This window comes from Oncorhynchus tshawytscha, linkage group LG11 (assembly GCF_018296145.1).
Source record: "Oncorhynchus tshawytscha isolate Ot180627B linkage group LG11, Otsh_v2.0, whole genome shotgun sequence".
In the NCBI taxonomy this organism is placed as follows: Eukaryota; Metazoa; Chordata; class Actinopteri; order Salmoniformes; family Salmonidae; genus Oncorhynchus; species Oncorhynchus tshawytscha.
Window position 1 is genome coordinate 13,077,509 of NC_056439.1, and position 25,115 is coordinate 13,102,623.

Sequence of the window (25,115 nt, forward strand, 5' to 3'; positions counted from 1 at the left end):
TGGTAGGCCATCATTGTAAATAATAATTTGTTCTTAACTGACTTGCCTAGTTAAATAAAGGTTAAATAAATAAATAAAAACATTTAAAAGGCACATGACAGCCTTCTTGTAGCTTGCCAAAAGGCATCTAAAGGACTCTCAGACCATGAGAAACAAGATGATCTTGTCTAATAAAACCAAGATTGAACTCTTTGGCCTAAATGCCAAGTCAGGATCGAGGGAAAGATGAATGGAACAAAGTATAGAGAGATCCTGCTCCAGAGTGCTCAGGACCCTAGGCACACAGCCAAGACAATGCAGGAGTGGATTCTGGACAAGTCTCATTGACACCCCTCCCTTTGTTTTTACACTGATGCTACTCGCTGTTTATTGTCTATGCATAGTCACTTTAACCCTACCTACATGTACAAATTACTTTGACTAACCTGCACCCCGCACATTGACTCGGTAGTGGTACCCCCTGTATATAGCCTTGTTATTTAAAAAAAAGAAATATTTACTTTAATTTCTTTAGTAAATATTTTCTTAACTCTATTTCATAAACTGCTTTGTTGATTAAGGGCTTATAAGTAAGCATTTCACGTAATGTTGTATTCGGCACATGTGGCAAATAACATTTGATTTGATTTGGATTTGATTTTCAATTTTCAAATTGGGGCGGCAGGGTAGCCTAGTGGTTAGAGTGTTGGGCTAGTAACCGGAAGGTTGCAAGTTCAAATCCCTGAGCTGACAAGGTACAAATCTGTTGTTCTGCCCCTGAACAGGCAGTTAACCTGCTGTTCCTAGGCTGTCATTGAAAATAAGAATTTATTCTTAACTGATTTGCCTAGTTAAATAAAAATAGCTGTGCAGAGACACACCCCTCCAAACTGACACAGTTTAAGAGGATCTGCAGAGAACAATGGGAGAAACTCCCCAAATACATGTGTGCCAATCTTGTAGCCTCATACCCAAGATGACTTGAGGCTGTAATCGCTGCCAAAGGTGTTTCAGTCTGAATACTTATGTAAAAGTATTTATTTGCACATTTGTATAAATGTGCAAAAAAAATCAAAAAAACTGTTTTTGCCTTTGTATTATGGTGTCTTGTGTGTAGATTGATGAGGGAGAAAACTATTTCATCCATTTTAGAATACGTAACAAAATGTGGAAAAGTCGAGGTTCTGAATACTTTCCAAATGCAGATGTGTGTTAATAATATAGTAGCCAAGGCCCTCCCTGATAGCCTTGGCCCTCCATTGAGCTCAGAATCTGTAGTGTGTTTGTGTGTGTGTGTGTCAAATCAAATCATCAAATCACATTTTATTTGTCATATGCTTTTTAAACAACAGGTATAGACTAACGGTGAAATGCTTACTTACGGGCCCTTCCCAACAATGCAGAAAGGAAAAAAATATAAATAATATAAAAATAATAACAAGAGAAATAAATACACAATGAATAATGATGACTTGGTTATATACATGGGGTATCAGTACCGAGTCGATATATACGAAAGTATGTGGACATCAAATGAGTGGATTCGGCTATTGTTGACAGGTGTATACAATCGAGCACACAGCCATGCAATCTCCATAGACAAACATTGACAGTAGAATGGCTTTACTGAAGAGTTCAGTAACTTCACCGTCATAGGATGCCACCTTTCCAACAAGTCAGTTTGTCAAATTTGTGCCCTGCTAGAATTGCCCCGGTCAACTGTAAGTGCTGTTATTGTGAAGTGGAAATGTCGAGGAGAAACAACGGCCCAGCCGCGAAGTGGTAGGCCATACAAGCTCACAGAACGGGACAGCCGAGTGCTGAAACGCGTAGCACATAAAAATTGTCTGGACTGGTGTAAAGCTCGCCGCTTTTGGACTCTGGAGCAGTGGAAACGCGTTCTCTGGAGTGATTAATCATGCTTCACCATCTGGCAGTCCGACAGACAAATCTGCCCGAATGCATAGTACCAGCTGCAAAGTTTGGTGGAGGAGGAATATTGATCTGGGGCTGTTTTTCATGGTTCAGGTTAGACCCCTTAGTTCCAGTGAAGGGAAATCTTAAAGCTACAACATTCAATGACATTTTAGACGATTCTATGCTTCCAACTTTGTGGCAATAGTTTGGGGAAGGCCCTTTCCTGTTTCAATAAATAAAATCTGCTAAACACGTGTATGTGACCAATAAAATGTGATTTGATTTGATTTGGTCATTTAGTGTATGTACATATGGGTATGGATAAAGTGACTAGGCAACAGGATAGATGATACACGGTAACAGCAGCATCTATGATGAGTCAAAAGAGAGTGCAAAAAGGGTCAATGCAGATAGTCCAGGTAGCTATTTAGCAGTGTTATGGCTTGGGGGTAGAAGCTATTCAGTGTCCTCTTGGTTCCAGATTTGGTCCATCGGTACCACTTGGATGGCTGGTGTCTGACCATTTTCCTCTGACACTGCCTGGTATAGAGGTCCTGGGTGGCAGGGAGCTCAGCCCCAGTGAAACAAAGTCTAGGAAGATGTGAGACCAGGGACGGTGAGGGACAGGCAGAGGTTGGAGGAGACCAGCCAGAGCTTGCCAAGGAGTCTTGGTCTGTGCACAGACTGTGTAAGCGTTGACGAATGCGGAGATGTCAGAAACCATGGTAGGCCACCAAAAGCGTTGTTGCACAAAGGCCAGGGTCAACATCTGTTCGGCTGGAACGCTGCACCTCACAAACCTGCTTCCCTATTCCCCAGATGAGTGCCGTCGCCAGGCACGAGGTAGGAAGGATCGTTTCAGGTTCCGGGATAGTAGCCGTTTCCCAGGAAACATTGCAGCTGTACCCTGGACGTAGGCTGGGGCCATTATCAGGTTTCAGGTATGACCCAGTTGCAGACAGTGTCGAAGTAACAAAAGTTTATTTCTAGTACATGGGCAGGCAAACGACAGGTCAAGGGCAGGCAGAGGTCAGTAATCCAGAAAGGGTGCAACACGTTCAGAACGGCAGGCAGTCTGCAGGGCAGGCAGGGGTCAATAATTCAGAGAGGTGTGGCAAGGTACAGAACAGCAGGCAGGCTCATGGTCAGGGCAGGCAGAAAGGTCAAAACCAGGAAAGACTAGAAAACAAGAACAAGAACAGACAGGAGCAAGGGGATGAACACTGATAGGTTTCATGAAACAAAACGAACTAGCAACAGAGAACACAGGTATAAATGCCCTGGGGATTATGGGGAAAATGGGCAACACCTGGATGGGGTGGAGACAAGCACAAAGACAGGTAAAATAGATCATGGTGTGGCACTTGTTGGACACCAAGGAACTTGAAGCTCTCAACCTGCTCCACTACAACTCTGTCGATGTGGATGGGGGCATGCTCGGACCTCCGTTTCCTGTAGTCCACGATCAGCTCCTTTGTCTTGCTGATGTTGAGGGAGAGGTTGTTGTCCTGGCACCACACTACCAGGTCTCTGACCTCCTCCCTTTATGACTGGGAGAAGTTGAAAATGTCAGTGAAGACACTTGCCAGCTGGTCAGTGCTTGCTCTGAGTATGTGTCCTAGTAATCCTTCTGGCCCTGCGGCCTTGTGAATGTTAACCTGTTTAAAGACCTTTGCACATCGGCTACGGAGATCGTGATCACACGGTTGTCCAAAACTATAGTGTTCATCCTGTTTATTCTCCAGTGATTGCGTGTTTGCCATTAGAACAAAGGGTATAGGCGATTTGTCCACCTTCCTTCGTAGTCTTGTCCGGTTGTCCACACGCTGGCCTCTACAGAGCCGTCCCCTCCTTCTTCCAGTATTGGAGATTTGGGCCTGGTCTGACATAATCAATAAACACCACCGTTCAAAAGTTTGGGGTCACTTAGAAATGTCCTTGTTTTTTAAAGAAAAGTACATTTTTCAGCTGTTAACAACAGCAGGGTAGCCTAGTGGTTAGAGTGTTGGACTAGTAACCGAAAGGTTGCAAGTTCGAATCCCCAAGCTGTCAAGGTACAAACCTTTCGTTCTGCCCCTGAACAGGCAGTTAACCCACTGTTCCTAGGCTGTCATTGAAAATAAGAATTTGTTCTTAACTGACTTGCCTAGTAAAATAAATTTAAAAAACATCATTGATCAGAAATACAGTGTAGAAATGGTTAATGTTGTAAATGACTATTGTAGCTGGAAAAGGCTGAATTTTATGGAATATCTGTCATTTCTGAGAACAAGAATAGACTGACGTGTGTCAGAAAAAAGTCCTTTGTTTCTGGCCATTTTGAGCCTGTAATCCAACCCACAAAATGCTGATGCTCCAGATAATCAACTAGCCTAAAGAAGAACAGTTTTATTGCTTATAATCAGAACAACAGTTTTCAGCTGTGCTAACATAATTGCAAAAGGGTTTTCTAATGATCAATTAGCCTTTTAAAATGATCAACTTGGATTAGCTACCACAACGTGCCATTGGAACACAGGAGTTATGGTTGCTGATAATGGGCCTCTTTACGCCTATGTAGATATTCCCTAAAAATTCCCTCTGCCGTTTCCAGCTACAATAGTCATTTACAACGTTAACTATTAAATGAACCAAAAAAAGGCCTTTCTTTCAAAAACAAGGAAATTTCTAAGTGACCCCAAACATTTGAACGCTAGTGTATATTTCACTTCCGACTCATTGAAGTACAAGTCCTCATCCAAATCGAGGTTAGTGATAGCTCTTCTGATGTCCAGAAGCTATTGTCTGTCATAGGAAACGATAGTGGAAACATTATGTACAAAAACAGATCATCGCAAAATAAATACACAAAATAGCACAATTGGTCAGGAACCGGTCAAACCGCCACTATTCCCTCCAGTGTGTGTGTGTGTGTGCGTGCATGTGTCTGCGTGTGTGACTTTGCAGCAAATACCTTATGACAACCACCGGATAGGCGAGTTTGCCAGAGAAGGCGGCTGTAGCAGCTTTAACCTCCCACTGCCTGTTTTCCCAATAGCATCTCCTAGCATAACCTAGCCTACCTAATCACCACATATCCTTTTAGAAGATGACTCACCATGGGGTCAAGTGCTCCTCACAGACCCCATGAATAAGACATGAGTGACGCGGTGGCCCAGCCAGGGACAGAGGACAGGACAGTTGACGTTGCACTGTGAGCAGGCAACACGAGGCCGGCCGTGACGTCAGCCGTATGAATTAGTAAAGGACCCGTGGGATCCGGTGGACAGGGCGCTAACGGATGCAGCGACGTTGCCATGACATGGCAAGATCCAGGAAACAGCAGGCCTTTGGTTAAAATAGACTTTAGGGTTTGTCACGTTCTGACTTTAGTTCCTTTGTTTTGTCTTTGTTTCGTTATGGTCAGGGCGTGAGTTGGATGGGCAGTCTATGTTTGTTTTTCTATGTTGGTTTTTGTGTTCGGCCTAGTATGGTTCTCAATCAGAGGCAGGTGTCATTAGTTGTCTCTGATTGAGAATCATATTTAGGTAGCCGGGGTTTCACTTTTGGTTTGTGGGTGTTTGTTTCCGTGTGAGTGTTTGGGCCACACGGTACTGTTTCGGTTTTTGGTTTGTTCACATTGTTTATTGTTTTGTATTTCAGTGTTCAGTTCGTTTCAATTAAAAATCATCATGAACACTTACCACGCTGCGCTTTGGTCCGATCCTTCTTCCACCTCTGAATGTCGTTACAGGGTTAGCATAAACACCTTAAATCCCTGACCCAGGGTCAGTTTGAGTTTGTTTCAGCTCAAATGGTTAATGTTAGGGTTGGAGTAGGAAAATCTGTTCTTAAATCAGTGCTTAGGGGCAGACTGGAGCACCTCTTCCCTTTTACCGATGTTTCCACTGTACCATTATTATGCCTCATATCCAGTTCCTTGTTTTGTCAGGTCAGCTATCCATTTACTTGTTTGGACATGAGTGGCTATCACATGACCAAGGCCATATCAGCTTAGGTTGTGAGTGATGTGTTCTGAAAGAGAGTTAGTCACCATCACAGAACTATGGGCATTGATTTGAAAAGGGAGGAAGACCCTATTTGTCTTCCTTATGGTCGTGGTCTTTTATCAAACAGACAAAGGGATTAGGATGAGAGAAATTGATTGAGTCTTCTGTCCTACTATCCGCATTCCCGGAGGCTACTCCTTTCATTCTTATTATCAGACAAAACCTGAAAGTACTGTCCAACAGAAGGAATTGTTAAAGCGGAACTTAAAGAGATGGCTCACCCAAATTACAAAATGATATATTGATTTCCTTACCCTGCAAGCAGAAAAGAGAGCAATCAATGCTTTGGTTTAGTTAACCTTGCCACTTTCTCCAAACTATTTAGCATGTTTCTCCAAGAACCAATGCAAGTCAATATCCCCAATATTAACATGCTTTCCATTTAATGTACCATTTTCTCTATACTATTTAGCATGTTTCTCCAAGAACCAATGCATCCTGAATTGAAATTGACTGTGTAGCTCAATAAAGTAACTTTAAGATGATTTAGGTATGAAACACAAAACAACATTTAAGCAATCAAGCATTGCATTGAATATGATCATGGTGCCAGGACTGGTTCAATTACTACCTTTCAGGAATAATGCATCATATTCAGGTTTGGTAGAAACTAAGGCCCTATAAGGGGATTTGTTCAGGTTTGAGGTAACTTTCTCTCAAAGTTGCCCTTTATGTTTTATGCTGCTCTTCTGGCAACAGCTGTCTTTGTGATATCAGGTGCTTTGTATTTAGAAATGTGGGTTATTATGCGAACGTCGATGGAATATTACTAATTTCATACAAAGGTGTAAGATGATGTCACTCATGAAGTAGATTCGTAGTCCACTCCCACTCATAAAGGTAGGTCAGTAGAACTACCTATCATCCAATCTATGATATTTAATTCCTACATGAGAAAACTTCTACAGAGAAATGGACTGGAAACTTTTGTACAAATGAAAATAAATCTAATTCAATGGTTTTATACTATACTATAACTATATTCAAATCCACAAAGGGAAAATGTAAAGAAATGGCATATTCGCTAAACTGTGGAAAACGAAATACACTCCTGGCAAATCCATGTTGTCTGCACTTGTGCTTTGGAAAATCTTCCAGTAACCACTGGCGTAAGCATGTGTAGACTAGTGTCACCGGACATTTTGACTTCAAGGACTTCAAAAGAACAATGGAGTCTGTCATATCCCTATTGTGGTTTCCCCTCGACCCCCTTCTCTCTTTTGATGTGTCGCACCCCTCAATTTCCCCAAATTTAGATTGTCCTGGGGACAACACGCATGACTGCCCCCAAATAATCCTCTCTTGTGTTGTTTTTGTACCTCCCTATAGCTCCATGGCAGTTCCCCCAACTACGACCTCCACAGAATGCTCCAGAACCCTATCAAGGCCCAGTTTGGAGTGATGGTATACGGGCAGCAAATGGAGACAGACGGAATCAGAGAGCATGCTAACATCGCCGTGACTAGACAGACAGAAGGACACCTCATCTCATTCGCCTCAGGAAAAAACTATTGTGCTCTTGCTATTTTGCCATTTAATCCTTGACTCGTGATTTTATTAGTTTATCAGTGTATCATTTCTTCAACATACCTGAATAACTTGAGTAACTTGAGTTGAAGTTGCATGAAAGGTTGTTAGTTGATTGGGCTACTTCAAACTCTTGAGAGCGAAATTGAGGGCATAGAGAATTTGACGCAGTGGCCTCTCAGGACTAGGCCCCACCCCAGCCCCACGCTAGTGTGATGCATGTTATGAGCAGCCCGTCGCTGACCAATGAGACAGAGAACTGCAGCAGCGAGTGCAGCAGCAGCGCCGCCAGCACCACCTCCGACCTCTCCCCAATGTTGGGCCACATCCCCTCCGCTTCTACTCTCCCCTCTCCCTTCTCCAATGAACACCCCCTGCACCCTACCACACTACCAAACCACTACACCCCACCGCCACCACCACCCCTGCCCCCGAACACACCTCCTCCTCCTCCCCCACCACCAACCTCCCTCTCCAGCCACGGTGTGTGGAAGAAGCGGCAGGTGCGGAGCTTTTTCTGGAAGCCCATCCCAGAGGAGAAGGTGCGGGGGCAGCCCAACATCTGGACCATGGCGGTGCGCTGCCAGCAGCAGTACCAGATCGATGTGCGCTCCGTGGAGGAGCTGTTCGGCCAGCCAGAGGAAGTGCAGGGTCGGGGGTGTGTGCCCGCCACCAGTGGATCCTCCTCAGCCCGCATCACCCGGTCCAGGTCCTTCAAGGAGAACAAGGACAAGGTGAGTCTGACTGGGTGGATTGTGAATGGTGGATTAGAATACGCCCTGACCTGTTTTTGTTTTACTGGTGGAATTACAGGACAGAAGAGTGCTGGTAGGTCCCCTTCACTAGAAAAAGATGTTAGCAGTATACTGTGCTTAACAAAGAGTTTTTGGTTTGCGCTAACATGACTAAGATTGACTGGTTGGTATGGCAGTTTACTCTGTAGTAAAAACAATAAAACGAAACAGAAATTGACAACAACAAGAACAGTATAGACAGACAGTATATACTGTACCTGAACCTGAACTCAAAGGTTATTCTTGGAAGTCACTGTAATCACAGAACACAAGCTAACACAACCACTTCACAGCACAGCACAATCAGCCTCGTCTCGAGGGATGGAAATAACACTACCAATACAAAAGCCAATTGTATGGCATGCGTATCTGGAAACAGGAAACACGTCAATGGTGAGCGTAGGGTAAATCATTGTATACCCCTGAAAAAGGCTTTGGACAAACTGTAAATCTATGCCCACATGAGGCTTAGTGAAGCTTATGTCACAGTTTGACAGTCTGAGCAACCTGGAGGGAATACTGGCTGTTATTTCACAACCCCTATTCCTCAAGGGACTCCAAATATAGCAACATGCTACTCACTACTCCTGAGAGCCCTGTGATTGTACGTAGGATATACAGTGCCTTCAGAAAGTAATCACACCCCTTGACTTTTTCCACATTTTGATGTTACAGCCTGAATGTATTAAATTGAGGTTGTCACTGGCCTACACACAATGCCCCATAAAGTCCAAGTGGAATTACATTTTTAGAAATGTTTAAAAATTAATAAAAAATGACAAGCTGAAATATCTTGAGTCAATAAGTATTCAACCCCTTTGTTATGGCAAGCCTAAATAAATTCAGGAGTAGAAATGTGCTTAACAAGTCACATAATAAGTGATTCCCACGCATAGATTTAGAGGCATAAGTGATCGTATCTCAATGTAATCAAGGTTTGGAATGATTCTATTTTTGTCAAATACTACAGTTGAAGTCGGAAGTTTACATACACTAAGGTTGGAGTCATTAAAACTAGTTTTTCAACCACTCCACAAATTTTTGTTCACAAACTATAGTTTTGGCAAGTCGGTTCGGACATCTACTTTGTGCATGACGCAACTAATTTTTCCAACAATTGTTTACAGACAGATTATTTCACTTATAATTCACTGGATCACAAATCCAGTGGGTCAGAAGTTTACATACACTAAATTGACTGTGCCTTTAAGCAGCTTGGAAAGTTCCAGAAAATGAGGTCATGGCTTTAGAAGCTTCTGATAGGCTAATTGACTATTTGAGTCAATTGGAGGTGTACCTGTGGATGTATTTCAAGGTCTACCTTCAAACTCAGTGCCTCTTTGCTTGACATCATGGGAAAATCAAAAGAAATCAGCCCAAATATTGTAGACCTCCGCAAGTCTGGTTCATCCTTGGAAGCAATTTCCAAATGCCTGAAGGTACCACATTCATCTGTATAAACAATAGTACGCAAGTATAAACACCATGGGACCACGCAGCCATCATACCACTCAGGAAGGAGACACGTTCTGTCTCCTAGAGATGAACGTACTTTGGTGCGAAAAGTGCAAATCAATCCCAGAACAACAGCAAAGGACCTTGGGAAGATGCTGGACGATAACAGGTACAAAGGTGTCTATATCCACAGTAAAACGAGTCCTATATCGACATAACCTGAAAGGCCACTCAGCAAAGAAAAAGCCACTGCTCAAAAACCACCATTAAAAGCCAGACTACAGTTTAAACATGGGGACAAAGATCATGCACCAGGAGGGACTGGTGCACTTCACAAAATAGATGGCATCATGAGAAGGGAAAATGATGTGGATATATTGAAGCAACATCTCAAGACATCATTCAGGAAGTTAAAGCTTGGATGCAAATGGGTTTTCCAAATGGACAATGACCCCAAGCATACTTCCAAATTTGTGGCAAAATAGCTCAAGGACAATAAGGTCAAGGTTTTGGAGTGGCCATCACATAGCCCTGACCTCAACCCTATAGAAAATTTGTTGGCAGAACTGAAAAAGCATGTGCGAGCAAGGAGGCTTACAAACCTGACTCCGTTACACCAGCTCTGTCCGGAGGAATGGGCCAAAATTCACCCAACTTATTGTGGGAAGCTTGTCGAAGGCTACCCGAAACGTTTGACCCAAGTTAAACAATTTATAGGCAATGCTATCAAATACTAATTGCGTGTATGTAAACTTCTGACCCACTAGAAATGTGATGAAAGAAATAAAATCAGAAAAAATCATTCTCTCTACTATTATTCTGACATTTCACATTCTTAAAATAAAGTGGTGATCCTAAATGACCTAAGACAGGGAATTTTTACTAGGATTAAATGTCAGGAATTGTGAAAAACTGAGTTTAAATTTATTTGGCTAAGGTGTATGTAAACTTCCTACTTCAGCTTTATATCAGTTTGGGATTCGTGCAGTCAAAATGTGCAGTGTACAAATTATTTATAATTATGTTCCGGTCTCACGACCATCTGCTCAAGGAAAAATCGCCTCAAGGCTGAATGTAATTGGGGAACCCTGGAATAGTATGTTTGAAACAAGAACACTTCCCCTCCGATGGAAAAATAGTTTTGAAGTTGCTTTTGCCTATCATCCAAATTGCTGTTTGCAATGATTGCAATGGCTTTTAATTTTTCTGTTGTATTTTCAGGTATCATACAATTTATTGCAGCTTTCAACTGTTTCAGTGGCACCTATTGTTCACCTAATACCTTTTTTGCACTATTGGTTAGAGCCTGTAAGAAGCATTTCACTGTAAGGTCTACTACACCTGTTGTATTCTGCACACGTGACAAATAAACTTTGATTTGATGTTGAAAGAGTCATACTTATCTGTACAAAATATAATTGTTTTTTGTTTGACTTGATTATGTACACCTGAGGCAATGGACATTCAGGAGAACGGACATTTACAGAATGCTCAGATATACATCTATTGTGTAGATCAAATATGACTGTCAGATAAATTGGAAGGGAATAGGAAATTGTGTTCTATTCATTCTATTTTTTATCTTCAAAATGTAGTTCCAGATACAACCCAGATAAAAGGCGAGCCAATCTAATAGTTTCGGAAAAGTAGTCACTTCCTGAGATCTATATAAAAAAACGTACCGGTAGTTGCTTAAAAAAATAGTACTTTTTTATAATCTTCACCCCCTATTGTTTTAACTATAGTTAAACATATAGTTATCCCAGGTCTGGAAGAGTTGCAGAGTTAATTGAAAATAATACCATTGTTGGTTAGTTGTTATTTTTTTCATTAACTAGGCAATTTGCTCTTGATCCATATGGTCTATCCACTTGAAACTTGTGGACAATATGGACACAGATATAAACCATTAATACTATACATAAATACAGTTTTTAAAAGTTATTCAAGCGCAAAATTACTACTGTACACCGTTCAAAGGTGCTTATGTTTTGTGTCTTGCCCATTCACCCTCTGAATGGCATACATACCCAATCCATGTCTCAATTGTCTCAAGGCATAAAAATCTTTCAATAACTTTTCTCCTTTTCTTCATCTACACTGATTTAACAAGTGACATCAATAAGGGATCATATCATTCACCTGGAATCACCTGGTCAGTCTATGTAATGGAAAGAGCATGTGTTTTGTGTACTCATTGTAGATAGTCACCTGTTATGTACCAACATTATTGATCCCGGTAATGTTGGTAAATTACCTGTAGCTTTGCAACCCTAATCTCACATCACAATAATTTCCACACGATCCTCCTGTACCGAATCGTGTTCTTCTCTTTCTACTGTTCTCAGATCAGCATTCTGGACTCCAAGCGGGGCATGAACGTGGGCATTTTCCTCAGGCAGTTCAAGAAGTAAGTCTTCCTCTGGTTTTGTTAGATTAGCTTACATAAAGCGGGGATAAAATTCCACCGATCGGCCTGAGGGAGAGAAACGAGACACCTTGTGTGAAACACGAAACCGTTGTGTAACTTGTTTTAAGTGGTAGCCTCCTTAGTCCGGCACGCTAGAGGATAAGGTCACGTGTGGGTGCATGTCGTAATTATGGTGTTTGCTGTATTTACATGTTAGTCATTTAGCAGAGGCTCTTATCCAGAGCAACTTGGGTTAAGTGGGTTAATTTGGGTTAAGTGCCTTGCTCAAGGCACATCAGCAGATTTTTCACCTAGTCGGCTTGGGGATTCAAACCAGCAACGTTTTGATTACTGGCCTATCTCTCTAACCGCTAGGCTACCTGCCGCCCCTGTAGAGTTGTCAATCTGTTAGGGTAGTGGTTCTTAACCCTGGTCCTGAGGATCCAAAGGCGTGCACTTTTTTTGCCACAGCACTACACACCTGATTCAAATCATCGCTTGATGATGAGTTGATTTTGCATAGGCAAAAAACAAAATTTGCACCCCTTTGGGTCCCCAGGACCAGGACTGACAACCACTGGGTTAGGGTATTTCAATAGAGGGGCGAGGCAAATTACAGTACAACTAGTTTGTACTGTCTGTGCCTGTTGCATTTGTTGTTCACAGCATGACATACAGTGCCTTGCAAAAGTGTTCATCCCCCTTGGCATTTTTCCTATTTTGTTGCATTACAACCTGTAATTTAAATGGATTTTTATTTGGATTTCATGTAATGGACAAACATAAAATAGTCCAAATTGGTGAAGTGAAATGGAAAAAAGGGGCACCACCAAGCAAGCGACACCATGAAGACAGAGGAGCTCTCCAAACAGGTCAGGGACAAAGTTGTGGAGAAGTACAGATCAGGGTTGGGTTATAAAAAAATATCTGAAACTTTGAACATCCAATGGCGCACCATTAAATCCATTATTAAAAAAATTTAAGAATATGGCACCACAACAAACCTGCGAAGAGGGGGCCGCCCACCAAAACTCACAGACCAGGCAAGGAGGGCATTAATCAGAGAGGCAACAAAGAGACCAAAGATAACCCTGAAGGAGCTGCCAGCTCCACAGCAGAGATTGGAGTATCTGTCCATAGGACCACTTTAAGCCGTACACTCCACAGAGCTGGGCTTTACGGAAGAGTGTCCAGAAAAAAAGCCATTGCTTAAAGAAAACAATAACCAATCATGTTTGGTGTTCGCCAAAAGGCGTGTGAGAGACTCCCCAAACATATGGAAAAAGGTACTCTGGTCAGATGAGACTAAAATAAATAAAAAATGGCCATCAAGGAAAATGCATCACCCCGAGAATACCATCTCAACAGTGAAGCATGGTGGTGGCAGCATCATGCTGTGGGGATGTTTTTCCATGCTTTTTCCATGCTTTATGCAGTAGTAGTTTTAATGAAAAACCCCTAGAATTGGTTTTCTAATCAAAGTATTTCTCTATCCAGCCCGACTGGGCATATACTGTATTATTCAGTGTGTGTGTGACTGGCAGTGCTCTCCTCAGCTCAGACACACAGTTAATAAGTATGGCGTGGAAACATGCAGAAGAAGTACAGTCTGGTCTTACCGCATCGCTGTCTGTGCATGTCCTTCCAAGGCTCCTGCAAAGTTGTTTTATGTAAAACAATATATAATTTCTTTGGACAAATTCCTACATTTACAGAGGAATATTAGTATTGGCACTGAAGATATCTGCGCAGAAAGAACAATGCACAGCATACAATACACACTCACATATACACACGGACACATACATACATGCAGGCGCGCGCACACACACACACACACACACACACACACACACACACACACACACACACACACACACACACACACACACACACACACACACACACACACACACACACACACACACACACACACACACTCACACACACACACACACAAACACACACACACACACACAAAGTACAGCGAGGGTTTTAGGAACATCACAAAACTGACCCTCAGATTATCTGGGTTGATAATCCAGGAGAAAACATCCACATTGTTCAAATCAAATCACCAATCAAATTTTATTGGTCACATACACATGGTTAGCAGATGTTATTGTGAGTGTAGTGAAATGCTTGTGCTTCTAGATCCGACAGTGCAGCAGTATCTAACAGGTAATATCTAACAATTCCACAATAAAACAATAAAACACAATAAAAAAGGAATGGGATGAGAATATATAAGTATAAAATGTATGGATGAGCAGTGACAGAGCGGCTAAAATGCAATAGATAGTAAAGAATAGATAGTGAAGGACCCAGTATACAGTATATACAGTGGGGCAAAAAAGTATTTAGTAGGCCACCAATTGTGCAAGTTCTCCCACTTAAAAAGATGAGAGAGGCCTGTAATTTTCATCATAGGTACACTTCAACTATAACAGACAAAATTAGATTTTTTTTTTCAGAAAATCACATTGTAGGATTTTTAATGAATTTATTTGCAAATTATGATGGAAAATAAGTATTTGGTCACCTACAAACAAGCAAGATTTCTGGCTCTCACAGACCTGTAACTTCTTCTTTAAGAGGCTCCTCTGTCCTCCACTCGTTACCTGTATTAATGGCACCTGTTTGAACTTGTTATCAGTATAAAAGACACCTGTACACAACCTCAAAACAGTCACACTCCAAACTCCACGATGGCCAAGACCAAAGAGCTGTCAAAGGACACCAGAAACAAAATTGTAGACCTGCACCAGGCTGGGAAGACTGAATCTGCAATAGGTAAGCAGCTTGGTTTGAAGAAATCAACTGTGGGAGCAATTATTAGGAAATGGAAGACATACAAGACCACTGATAATCTCCCTCGATCTGGGGCTCCACGCAAGATCTCACCCCGTGGGTTCAAAATAATCACAAGAACGGTGAGCAAAAATCCCCGAACCACACGGGGACCTAGTGAATGACCTGCAGAGAGCTGGGACCAAAGTAACAAAGCCTACCATCAGTAACACACTATGTCGCCAGGGACTCAAATCCTGCAGTGCCAGACGTGTCCCCCTGCTTAATCCAGTACATGTCCGGGCCCGTCTGAAGTTTGCTAGAGAGCATTTGGATGATCCAGAAGAAGATTGGGAGAATGTCATATGGTCAGATGAAACCAAAATCTAACTTTTTGGTAAAAACTCAACTCGTCGTGTTTGGAGGACAAAGAATGCTGAGTTGCATCCAAAGAACACCATACCTACTGTGAAGCATGGGGGTGGAAACATCATGCTTTGGGGCTGCTGGACCAGGACGACTGATCCATGTAAAGGAAAGAATGAATTTGGCTATGTATCGTGAGATTGAGTGAAAACCTCCTTCCATCAGCAAGGGCATTGAAGATGAAACGTGGCTGGGTCTTTCAGCATGACAATGATCCCAAACACACCGCCCGGGCAACAAAGGAGTGGCTTCGTAAGAAGCATTTCAAGGTCCTGGAGTGGCCTAGCCAGTCTCCAGATCTCAACCCCATAGAAAATATTTGGAGGGAGTTGAAAGTCAGTGTTGCCCAGCAACAGCCCCAAAACATCATTGCTCTAGAGGAGATCTGCATGGAGGAATGGGCCAAAATACCAGCAACAGTGCGTGAAAACCTTGTGAAGACTTACAGAAAACGTTTGACCTCTGTCATTGCCAACATAGGGTATATGACAACGTATTGAGAAACTTTTGTTATTGACCAAATACAAATTTTCCAACATAATTTGCAAATAAATTCATTAAAAATCCTATAATGTGATTTTCTGGATTTTTTTTTCTCATTTTGTCTGTCATAGTTGAAGTGTACCTATGATGAAAATTACAGGCCTCTCTCAGATTTTTGAGTGGGAGAACTTGCACAATTGGTGGGTGACTAAATACTTTTTTGCCCCACTGTACATATGAGATAAGTAATGCAAGATATGTAAACATTCTTAAAGTGGCATTATTAAAGTGAGTAGTTTTCCATTTATTAAGGTAGCCAATGATATCAAGTCTGTAGGCAGGCAGCCGCCTCTCTGTGCTAGTGGTGTCTGTTTAACAATCTGATGGCCTTGAGATAGAAGCTGTTCTTCAATCTCTCTGTCCCAGCTTTGATGCACCTGTACTGACCTCGCCTTCTGGATCGAAGCGGGGTTAACAGGCAGTGGCTCGGGTGGTTATTGTCCTTGATGATCTTTTTTGCCTTCCTGTGACATCGGGTGTTGTAGGTGTCCTGGAGGGCAGGTAGTTTGCCCCCGGTGATGTGTTGTGCAGGCTGCACCACCCTATGAAGAGCCCTGTGGTTGTGGGCGGTGCATTTAAAAAATATATATTTCACCTTTATTTAACCAGTTAGGCCAGTTGAGAACAAGTTCTCATTTACAACTGCGACCTGGCCAAGATAAAGCAAAGCAGTGCGACACAAACAACAACACAGAGTTTTACACATGGAATAAACAAACATACAGTCAATAACAATAGAAAAAAAGTCCATATACAGTGTGTACAAATGGCGTGAGGAGGTAAGTCAATAAATAAGCCATAGTAGCGAAGTAATTACAATTTAGCAAATTAACACTGGAGTGATAGATGTGCAGATGATGATGTGCAAGTAGAGATACTGGTGTGCAAAAGAGCAAAAAAGTCAATTAAAACAATATGGGGATGAGGTAGGTAGATTCGCTGTAGCTGTACACAGCCCATCCATCGGTTAGCTTCTCAGATAGCTGATGTTTAAAGTTAGTGATGGAGATATAAGTCTCCAACTTCAGCGATTTTTGTAATTTGTTCCGGTCAGTAGAGAACTGGAAGGAAAGGCGACCAAAGCAGATGTTGTGCAGAGAAACTCTCCCTTATATCACAACGGTTTTACATCAGTTTACATCAGAGTGTGTACGGGGCCAGAGGGCTGATCTCATAGGACATTTTGCATGGCTCCCCCTGTAATTTTCATAGCATTTGACTCTTATCACAAGAGCACCTATCAACACTACCTTGTCCACATTGGATTTGGACACTTTCGCTTATGTAACACAGTCACTAGTGCAGGACAGTATATCAACATTTTTTTTGCAAGTGGCTAGCATTGCCTCCAGCCATTCTCAGCTAGCATGTTGCTAACAGTAACTCTAACTACTTACAGTATGTAATTCGTTATTCATGTCGATGGGAACCTTGAATGCAGAAAAGAGGCAGATTGATAATGCTAACTAAGCTAACTAGACATTTGAAACATACCTTCTCCCCCTTTCAGTTGATCTCTAATGAGAATATCATATTTTAAGTGATTCTCCCGAATTTGATATGACACAAATTTCCACAGAATTAATTTTTACTGAATTAGCGGCATGTTGTTGCAGTTGCACGGGCTCCCACCGCATCTCCCTGAACCCCTTTCAATTAATGGATTCTCCAGTCCCATGGCTCATAAATCCATATCAGGCCTGGGCGTTAGGCTCACTCATCCGGAGTGCCTGTGTGAGGAATGGCTGGATTTACTGCTATGTACAAACAGAGAGTGAGAGCCTGTGTGGTTTACCAATGAACTGAACTGACTGTTTCGGTACCACTTAAGCCATTGGGTATAAGGCTTTATAACTTGTTTTGTATGAGCCTTTAGGATGTTCTATTATAAGGTGTATAATATGTTATGTTTCTTTGACCAACGGGTATAATGCTTATAACTTGTTATGAGCGCCTAAGAGCCTCTTAGAACAAGGCTTATAGTGTGTTAAGACTCATTGCACCAAATTGTCAACTGGCTCAAATTGGCTTTTATTCATGATTCATGATGTTCATAAGATACTATAATACTGTACATGCTTATAACAAATCTTGCCATGCATTATAACCACATCATAATGCACTATAACGGTTATCACTGTGTCCATCTCATCCAGGTCCAATCACTCCATCGTCGAGGACATTCGCCAGGGAGATGGCAAGCTGTACGGAGCTGAACTCCTCAAAGACCTGCTCAAACTCCTGCCCGAGTCTGAAGAGGTGTGTGGGTGTGTGTGTGTGTGTGTGTGTGTGTGTGTGTGTGTGTGTGTGTGTGTGTGTGTGTGTGTGTGTGTGTGTGTGTGTGTGTGTGTGTGTGTGTGTGAAAGAGAAAGAGTGAGAGAGAGAGAGGGACAAACACACACACACACAATGTACCAGCCAAGCAAGGCACCAATGCACCACAGTTTTTGAATAGGATACTAGCACAGCCCAGCTTGCATAGGCTTCCTCTATGTCTATGATATAATTAAGCAATAAGGCACGAGGGGGATGTGGTATATGGCCAATATATCATGGCTAAGGGCTGTTCTTAGGCAAGACGCATCGCGGAGTGCCTGTACACAGCCCTTAGCCGTGGTATATTGGCCATATACCACAAACCCTCATGGTGCCTTATTACTGATTATTACTGGTTACCAATGTAATTATAACAGTAAAAACACATGTTTTGGTATACCCGTGGTATACGGTCTGATATACCACGGTTATCAGTCAATCAGCATTCAGGGCTCTAACCACCCAGTTTATAAATACCTTTAAATCATTCTCAAATGGATGGAGCACGATCATTCAATGATTTAATTCAATGACAGACATTTTCTAAGTTACTTTATACATCACATTTTTAAGGTAAATTTGTGTTGTTGAGGTTAGTGTCTTATGGATTGCACTTATTGGAGCACAAAATAATATTAATAATATTATTACACTTTCATCAAAAGTGACTTATAGTTAGTCATGTGTGCATACATTTGTACATGGGTGGCCCCAGTGGAAATCGAAACCCATGATCCCGACTTTGCAAGCGCCATGCTTTACCAACTGAGCCACACAGGAACATGTTTGTATGTTTATTGTCGTATCAACAGGTAAAGAAACTGAGGGCGTTCAAAGGGGACTCCAGCAAACTGACCCTGGCAGACTCCTTCATGTACCTGTTGATCCAGGTGCCTCGGTAAGCTGCACTCATTGGTATTACAGCTCAGAAACTGATTGGCAATAGGGCAGTTTGGACAAATGCTGGTCCATCTTTAGCCTTTTTTTGATGCAGAAGGATCCTTATTTACCTAATAAAGAGGGCCTCAACAAAATAAATGGGCCGGTGTGGGAGCCTCGAGGAAAAACTTAGTGTTAGAAATGCCCGAGACAATTTCTGAACTCACTCCGTCCCTGTTACTGCATGAATCAATCAAATCTTGATTCACTTACCAATCAATGGTAGGGTAGGCAGGGTAGCCTAGTGGTTAGAGCATTGAACTAGTAAACGAAAGGTTGCAAGTTCAAATCCCAGAGCTGACAAGGTACAAAATCTGTCATTCTTCCCCTGAATGGGCAGTTAACCTAATGTTCCTAGGCTGTCATTGAAAATAAGAATTTGTTCTTAACTGACTTGCCTAGTTAAATAAAGGTAAAATAAAAAAAATCAGCCATGAGTCTACCTACCTTGCTAGTATTTTTCAGGTACCCACAACTGTTCATTCTGCAATTGAATTTGCTCAAAGGAAAATGCATGGTTATATGCTATAGCATAAATTATGCAGGTTTGAGAAATTGACTGAGTACTTACTTCAATTAATAAGGTCTATTCTATTTTGCTTCAAGGGCTAAGCTACTGCTGTTTTTCTCCCTGGTAGTTAATTGATCAAGGCCAAGTGTAAATCAGTACCAGATTAGAAGAATCAAAACCAGCAGTGCTTTGGCCCACGAGACTGAGGGCCTGGAGTTGTATAGCAAATTGCACTATTCTGTGCCCTGTGCCAGTGAATCTCTGACACCCCCTGTTCTCTGTCGCCCCTGCCAGGTTTGAGTTGCGCATCGAGGCCATGGTCCTGTGTGAGGAGTTCTTTCAGTCCTGCGCTGTGATGAGCCATGAGATCGATGTCATCCGCGTGGCCACCAAAGGTAATGATGATGACACACCACTGCCCCACCTTCGGCCATTGGCGCTGCCACACATCGTCGACTGGTGACCCAGAGTCACTTCTCTGAGGTGTGACAAGGACCCAGTGTGTATGTGCGGGTGCGTGCGTGTTATATGAGCTGGTGCTGTATTTGGACAGATTTAAAAAGTAGATGAGTGATAGCAGCAGGTAAGGGTTGGAACTGGTTCAGGGAACAGAACAGAAAACCGGAAAATAAGAAAATTATTTGAGGAAAAGAACCCAAACCAACAAAAAAAAGTGCTCTATACTGTTCCTGTCACGTTCGTCATAAGGAGTAGACCAAGATGCAGCATGGTATGTTTCCATCCTTTATTTTGGAAATGAAAACGTCAAAGAACAAAACAAACAAACGAAACGTGAAGCTAGACTAATGCTCACAGGCAACAATACATAGACAAGATCCCACAAAGCACAATGGGAAATGGCTACCTAAAAATGATCCCCAATCAGAGAGAACGATAAACAGCTGCCTCTGATTGGGAACCATATCAGGCCAACATAGATATACAATTCCCCTAGATAACCCACCCTAAATCACACCCCGACCCAACCAACATAGAGAATAAACAGCTTTCTATGGTCAAGGTGTGACAGTTCCGTAACAGAACTGTTATTTTGAAAAGCATGGGAACAGGTTAATAATATTATCTTACGTTCTGGGCATTTTCTTCCAGTCCGACAAAAATCGCAACAAAGCTCCTATATGCAAAGCCCTCATTCTGTCACTCAGAAACGTATTCCAGAGTCTGCCTGCCAGCTGGAAATCTTTGCCAGTGGGTGTGCGTGTGTGTAGGCTACATGCCCCTCCCCTCTGAAGCATAGGTTACTGTAGCCTACTGACGACATTACAAGCGTAATTCAGAAATTAGGCAGAGATGTTAAATTAGAGAAGAATGTATCCATTCTTCTCTAATTTAACATCTCTGCCTAATTTCTGACAATGCTTGTTAAGGATACTATAGTTATCAGGTTTCACATTGGATTGATTAGATACAAAAAGTAAGACGCATTTTTAATTCTAGCTAACGTTTGCTCTGGTCCAACTTTAAACCAACTTGGAAGTACAAAGACATTCAAAGTTCCTCCATATATCCGTAGGTATAATTCTGTGGACCTAATACAGATAATGCATGACATAAGATGCCCAGCGCTTCAAGGCAAGCTTCCGCCATCCTCTCTTGTTCTCTCCTCTCCCTCAAAATGTTAATTGCGTCTCGCACCCTACACTGTGACTGGCAGCACAGTATGTGTGTTTGGCTTTCATTATGATTAAACCATGCTATTATGACAAAATTCAATTGGCTCTTTTAACGACTTTCTTATACAGATTAAACTGCTTACCTGCTCCACAGCAAGTTTCTCTATCCGCACTGATTGGTGAAGTAATTTAATGTTGAGCTAAATGTAAAGAAAAATATTTCAGAGTTTTACAAAGGAACAGAAAGAAATTATATAAACCAGTACTTTTTTGGGGTTCATACCGGTTCATAACTTTATTTTTCTGGTCAGAACAGTGGAACGGAACAAAATAAATAATGGTTCTGTTCAGAAGTAATCGTCTGAAAAATTATTTTGATCCCAAACCCTGGTTCATGCAGAGGATGTTTTCAGGTTAATGACATAAATGGGGGTTCATGTCTGCAATGAACAGACATGTAAATACAGAGATACAGATATAGAAAGATACTGAGCTACATACTGTATTTACAGATATATAGAGACATGGATGGATGCACCTGGAGAATTTTTCAGGGGTAGGGATAGTAAACCAAATCTGGTTAATGGTTAATGATTGCAAAGGACAAAACAGACTGTGCTGATGGTGCCGCGGTGTGTCAGTGTTATTATGCTGTAGGGTTTCCATTAACCTCTGCGTCTGAAACCATTCATATGATCCACAGTCAACTTGTTTTTATAATTTGGGCTTTGAAATATGCAAGTCATTGACATTTATTGCAGTACAGTGGGCCTATGCATGATTTGTTGGTATGCAGCTACTGTAGCTAATACATTCAAATGAGCTTGGTAGTGCCTAAAGAGCAGCACCAATTTAGCAAATTATTTGCCCTGATATATTTAGTAAGCTAAACATGTCTTGAGGGTGCAGGCTGCTGTATCATTTGCATTGTGAGGCCTTTTAGGGCATGACGCAGGGTTTTTGAATGATTCATAAAACGGCTTGACACAGATTTTCACCTCTCAGTGAATTTGGGGCTTTACAACACAGGTAGAAGGGACTGAGCCCTGATCTCCAGTGCAGAGCCTTATGTGACACGTGTCGGAAGTGTTATCCTCTCGACCACAGCTCTGCACATTGATGCAACGTTGGAAAAGTTGGTATGAGCCGTCGTTATTTTGTGGGTGTTTTTTGTGTTTACTCCATCTCATCATGAATAGCTTTTGATCTAGGATGTGCATATACATATATGATGCATTTTGTTATGCTGTTGTCCATTCGCTATTTAAACAAAGGTCAAGTCACAGACAAGCTACTTCCTGATTGTGATTACTAGTGAAACCAGACTCTTGGTGTGGGCTGATGTTACTTCTAATGAGTAGCTAGCTGTATTGTACAGTATTTGAAATATCAATAGGCCTACAGTCATGCTGGAATTATGACATCATCTCCATACAGTTGTATACCTCAGTTGAAAACTAGTTTGAGTTGTAGTGGAAGTGTATGGTGGAAGTTAATTCCAAACAGAGATGGTGTTTAATGGGGGGCAGACCTGGGTAGAAATACTTGAAAAGTATTTCCAAATACTTTGAGCATTTGCTTGAGTCTGCCTGGAGTGCCAGATGGGCGGGGTTTGCAGTTTTGGAACTTTTTTATTAGTTAGTCAGGCAAGGTCAACTAGACACAGGTAAAGTATTTGAATCGATTTTTGAAGTATTTGAAACACAGATCTGATGGAGGTTGCTGCTGAATGCTCTGTGAGCTATGGGTTTGTATTGACCCCTCTCTCCTCTCTCTCTGTAGAGCTGATGACTTGTGAGGAACTACACGCCATCCTCCACCTGGTCCTGCAGGCTGGAAACATCATGAACGCTGTAAATCAACGATGCCATTATCTCTCACTCCCTCCCCCCACCCCACCCCTTTCTATTTATCTATCCTCACTCTCTCTTCCTCTCTTTCTCCTCAATCACTCACTCTCTCAATCACTCAGTCGGTCTCTCTCTCTCTGTCCATCAATCTGTGACATCTGTCTCGTTCTTTCCAACCCATCTCTCCTCTCTCCCTCACTCCTTATCTGTCTGATATGACGATGGCTAAGGTGGGATAATGGCTTATATTTCACCACTGCCTGTTTATCCTCCTCCCTGTCCCGCAGGGTGGCTACGCAGGCAATGCCGTGGGCTTCAAGCTGTCATCGCTCCTCTCGCTGGCCGACACCAAGGCCAACAAACCTGGCATGAACCTGCTACATTTTGTGGCTTTGGTAAGTCTGACAGAGAGAGATGGGAAGAGACACTGAAGGAGACACACTGGAGGAAACACACAGACTTGCACACATACCACAGGATATTGATGGCACCTTAATTGGGTAGGACGAGCTCATAGTAATGGCTGGAATGGAATAAATGAAACGGTATCGAACTCATCAAACATGATAAACATGGTTTCCATGTGTTTGATACCATTCCATTCACTCCATTCCAGCCATTATTATAAGCCGTCCTCCCCTCAGCAGCCTCCTGTAAAACACACACACACTGGAGGAGACAGACACACTAGATGAGACAGACATTGGAGAAGACAGACACACTGAAGGAGACAGACCCACTGGAGGAGACAGACACGGTAGAGGAGACAGACACACTGGAGGAGACAAACTGACATGCACACACACACACACACACACACACACACACACACACACAGTAGGGGAGACCCTGGAGGAGACACACAGAGAGGCAGATTAGTGGAAAATCCCTTTGTAAAGCAAGCAGTGTGCAGGAATATCTTCAGGTTTCTTCTGCTCGTCATGCTCACTTTAAAATGAAATTTCACCGATTGGGACTATGAGTCAGTGTGCTGACCCGTGGATCCTTTTGGCATTCTCACAGAGTACAGACACTCCCCACTGGGCACAAACTGGTTGAATCAATGTTGTTTCAACGTAATTTGTCCACATATTGAGACATGGAATCTAGGTGGAAAATACATTGGATTTGCAAAAAGTCATCAACTGTTGTTTTGAGGGTAAAATTTAAACCACAGGATTTTCAACACAGTCATAACTTTGATCAAATTCAACCTTGTTCAATTTGTACATTTGAAACAACATCAGATCTTCAATGTTATATCCACTATCAGAAAAAAAACTAAACTGATCTATCTACAGCTATGCATTTGGTCTCTCGTCCAGGATTTTAACCTCTTAGTGATCCCTTCACGAGCCAATCCCTTTAGCGGGATCGATTTGACAACATCCAGTGAAATTGCACAGCGCCAAATTCAAATTACAGGAATATCAATATTCAACATTCACGAAAATATAAGTGTAATACATCAAAATAAAGCTTAACTTCTTGTTAATCCAGCCGCTGTGTCAGATTTCAAAAAGGCTTTACGGCGAAAGCAGACAATGCGATTATCATATGAAAATCATTTTTCAACCAGGCAGGTGCGACACAAAAGTCAGAAATAACGATATAATAAATGCCTTACCTTTGAAGATCTTCTTCTTTTTGCAATCCCAAATGTCTCAGAGACACAACAAATGATCGTTTTGTTTGATAAATTCCTTCTTTATATCCCCAAAATGTCAATTTATTTGGCTCGTTTGAATCAGAAATACACCGGTTCCAACTCGCCCAACATGACTACAAAGTATCTAATAAGTTACCTGTAAGCTTGGTCCAACACATTTCAAACAACTTTCCTAATCCAACTTCAGGTATCCTAAAATGTAAATAATCGATAAAATTTAAGATGGGATAAACTGTTTCTAATACCGGATAAAAACAACGTGAAGCGAGTTCCTGTTCACGAGCACCTAAATAGTAGGGAACTTCA

The 25,115-nt window shown here is 42.0% G+C and overlaps 1 protein-coding gene across 1 annotated transcript in view; it reads left to right on the forward strand.

Moving 5' to 3' along the window:
• Window positions 1–7,687: 7,687 nt before the first annotated feature.
• Window positions 7,688–25,115, forward strand: part of LOC112262423 (FH2 domain-containing protein 1-like) — a 39,062-nt gene continuing 21,634 nt past the window's right edge. The window contains exons 1-7 of the mRNA XM_042330603.1: window positions 7,688–8,206; window positions 12,070–12,131; window positions 18,047–18,149; window positions 19,019–19,104; window positions 19,951–20,051; window positions 23,073–23,143; window positions 23,428–23,535. Of these exons, the coding sequence (XP_042186537.1) occupies window positions 7,688–8,206; window positions 12,070–12,131; window positions 18,047–18,149; window positions 19,019–19,104; window positions 19,951–20,051; window positions 23,073–23,143; window positions 23,428–23,535 (1,050 nt within the window). The remainder of the gene's footprint in view (window positions 8,207–12,069; window positions 12,132–18,046; window positions 18,150–19,018; window positions 19,105–19,950; window positions 20,052–23,072; window positions 23,144–23,427; window positions 23,536–25,115) is intronic.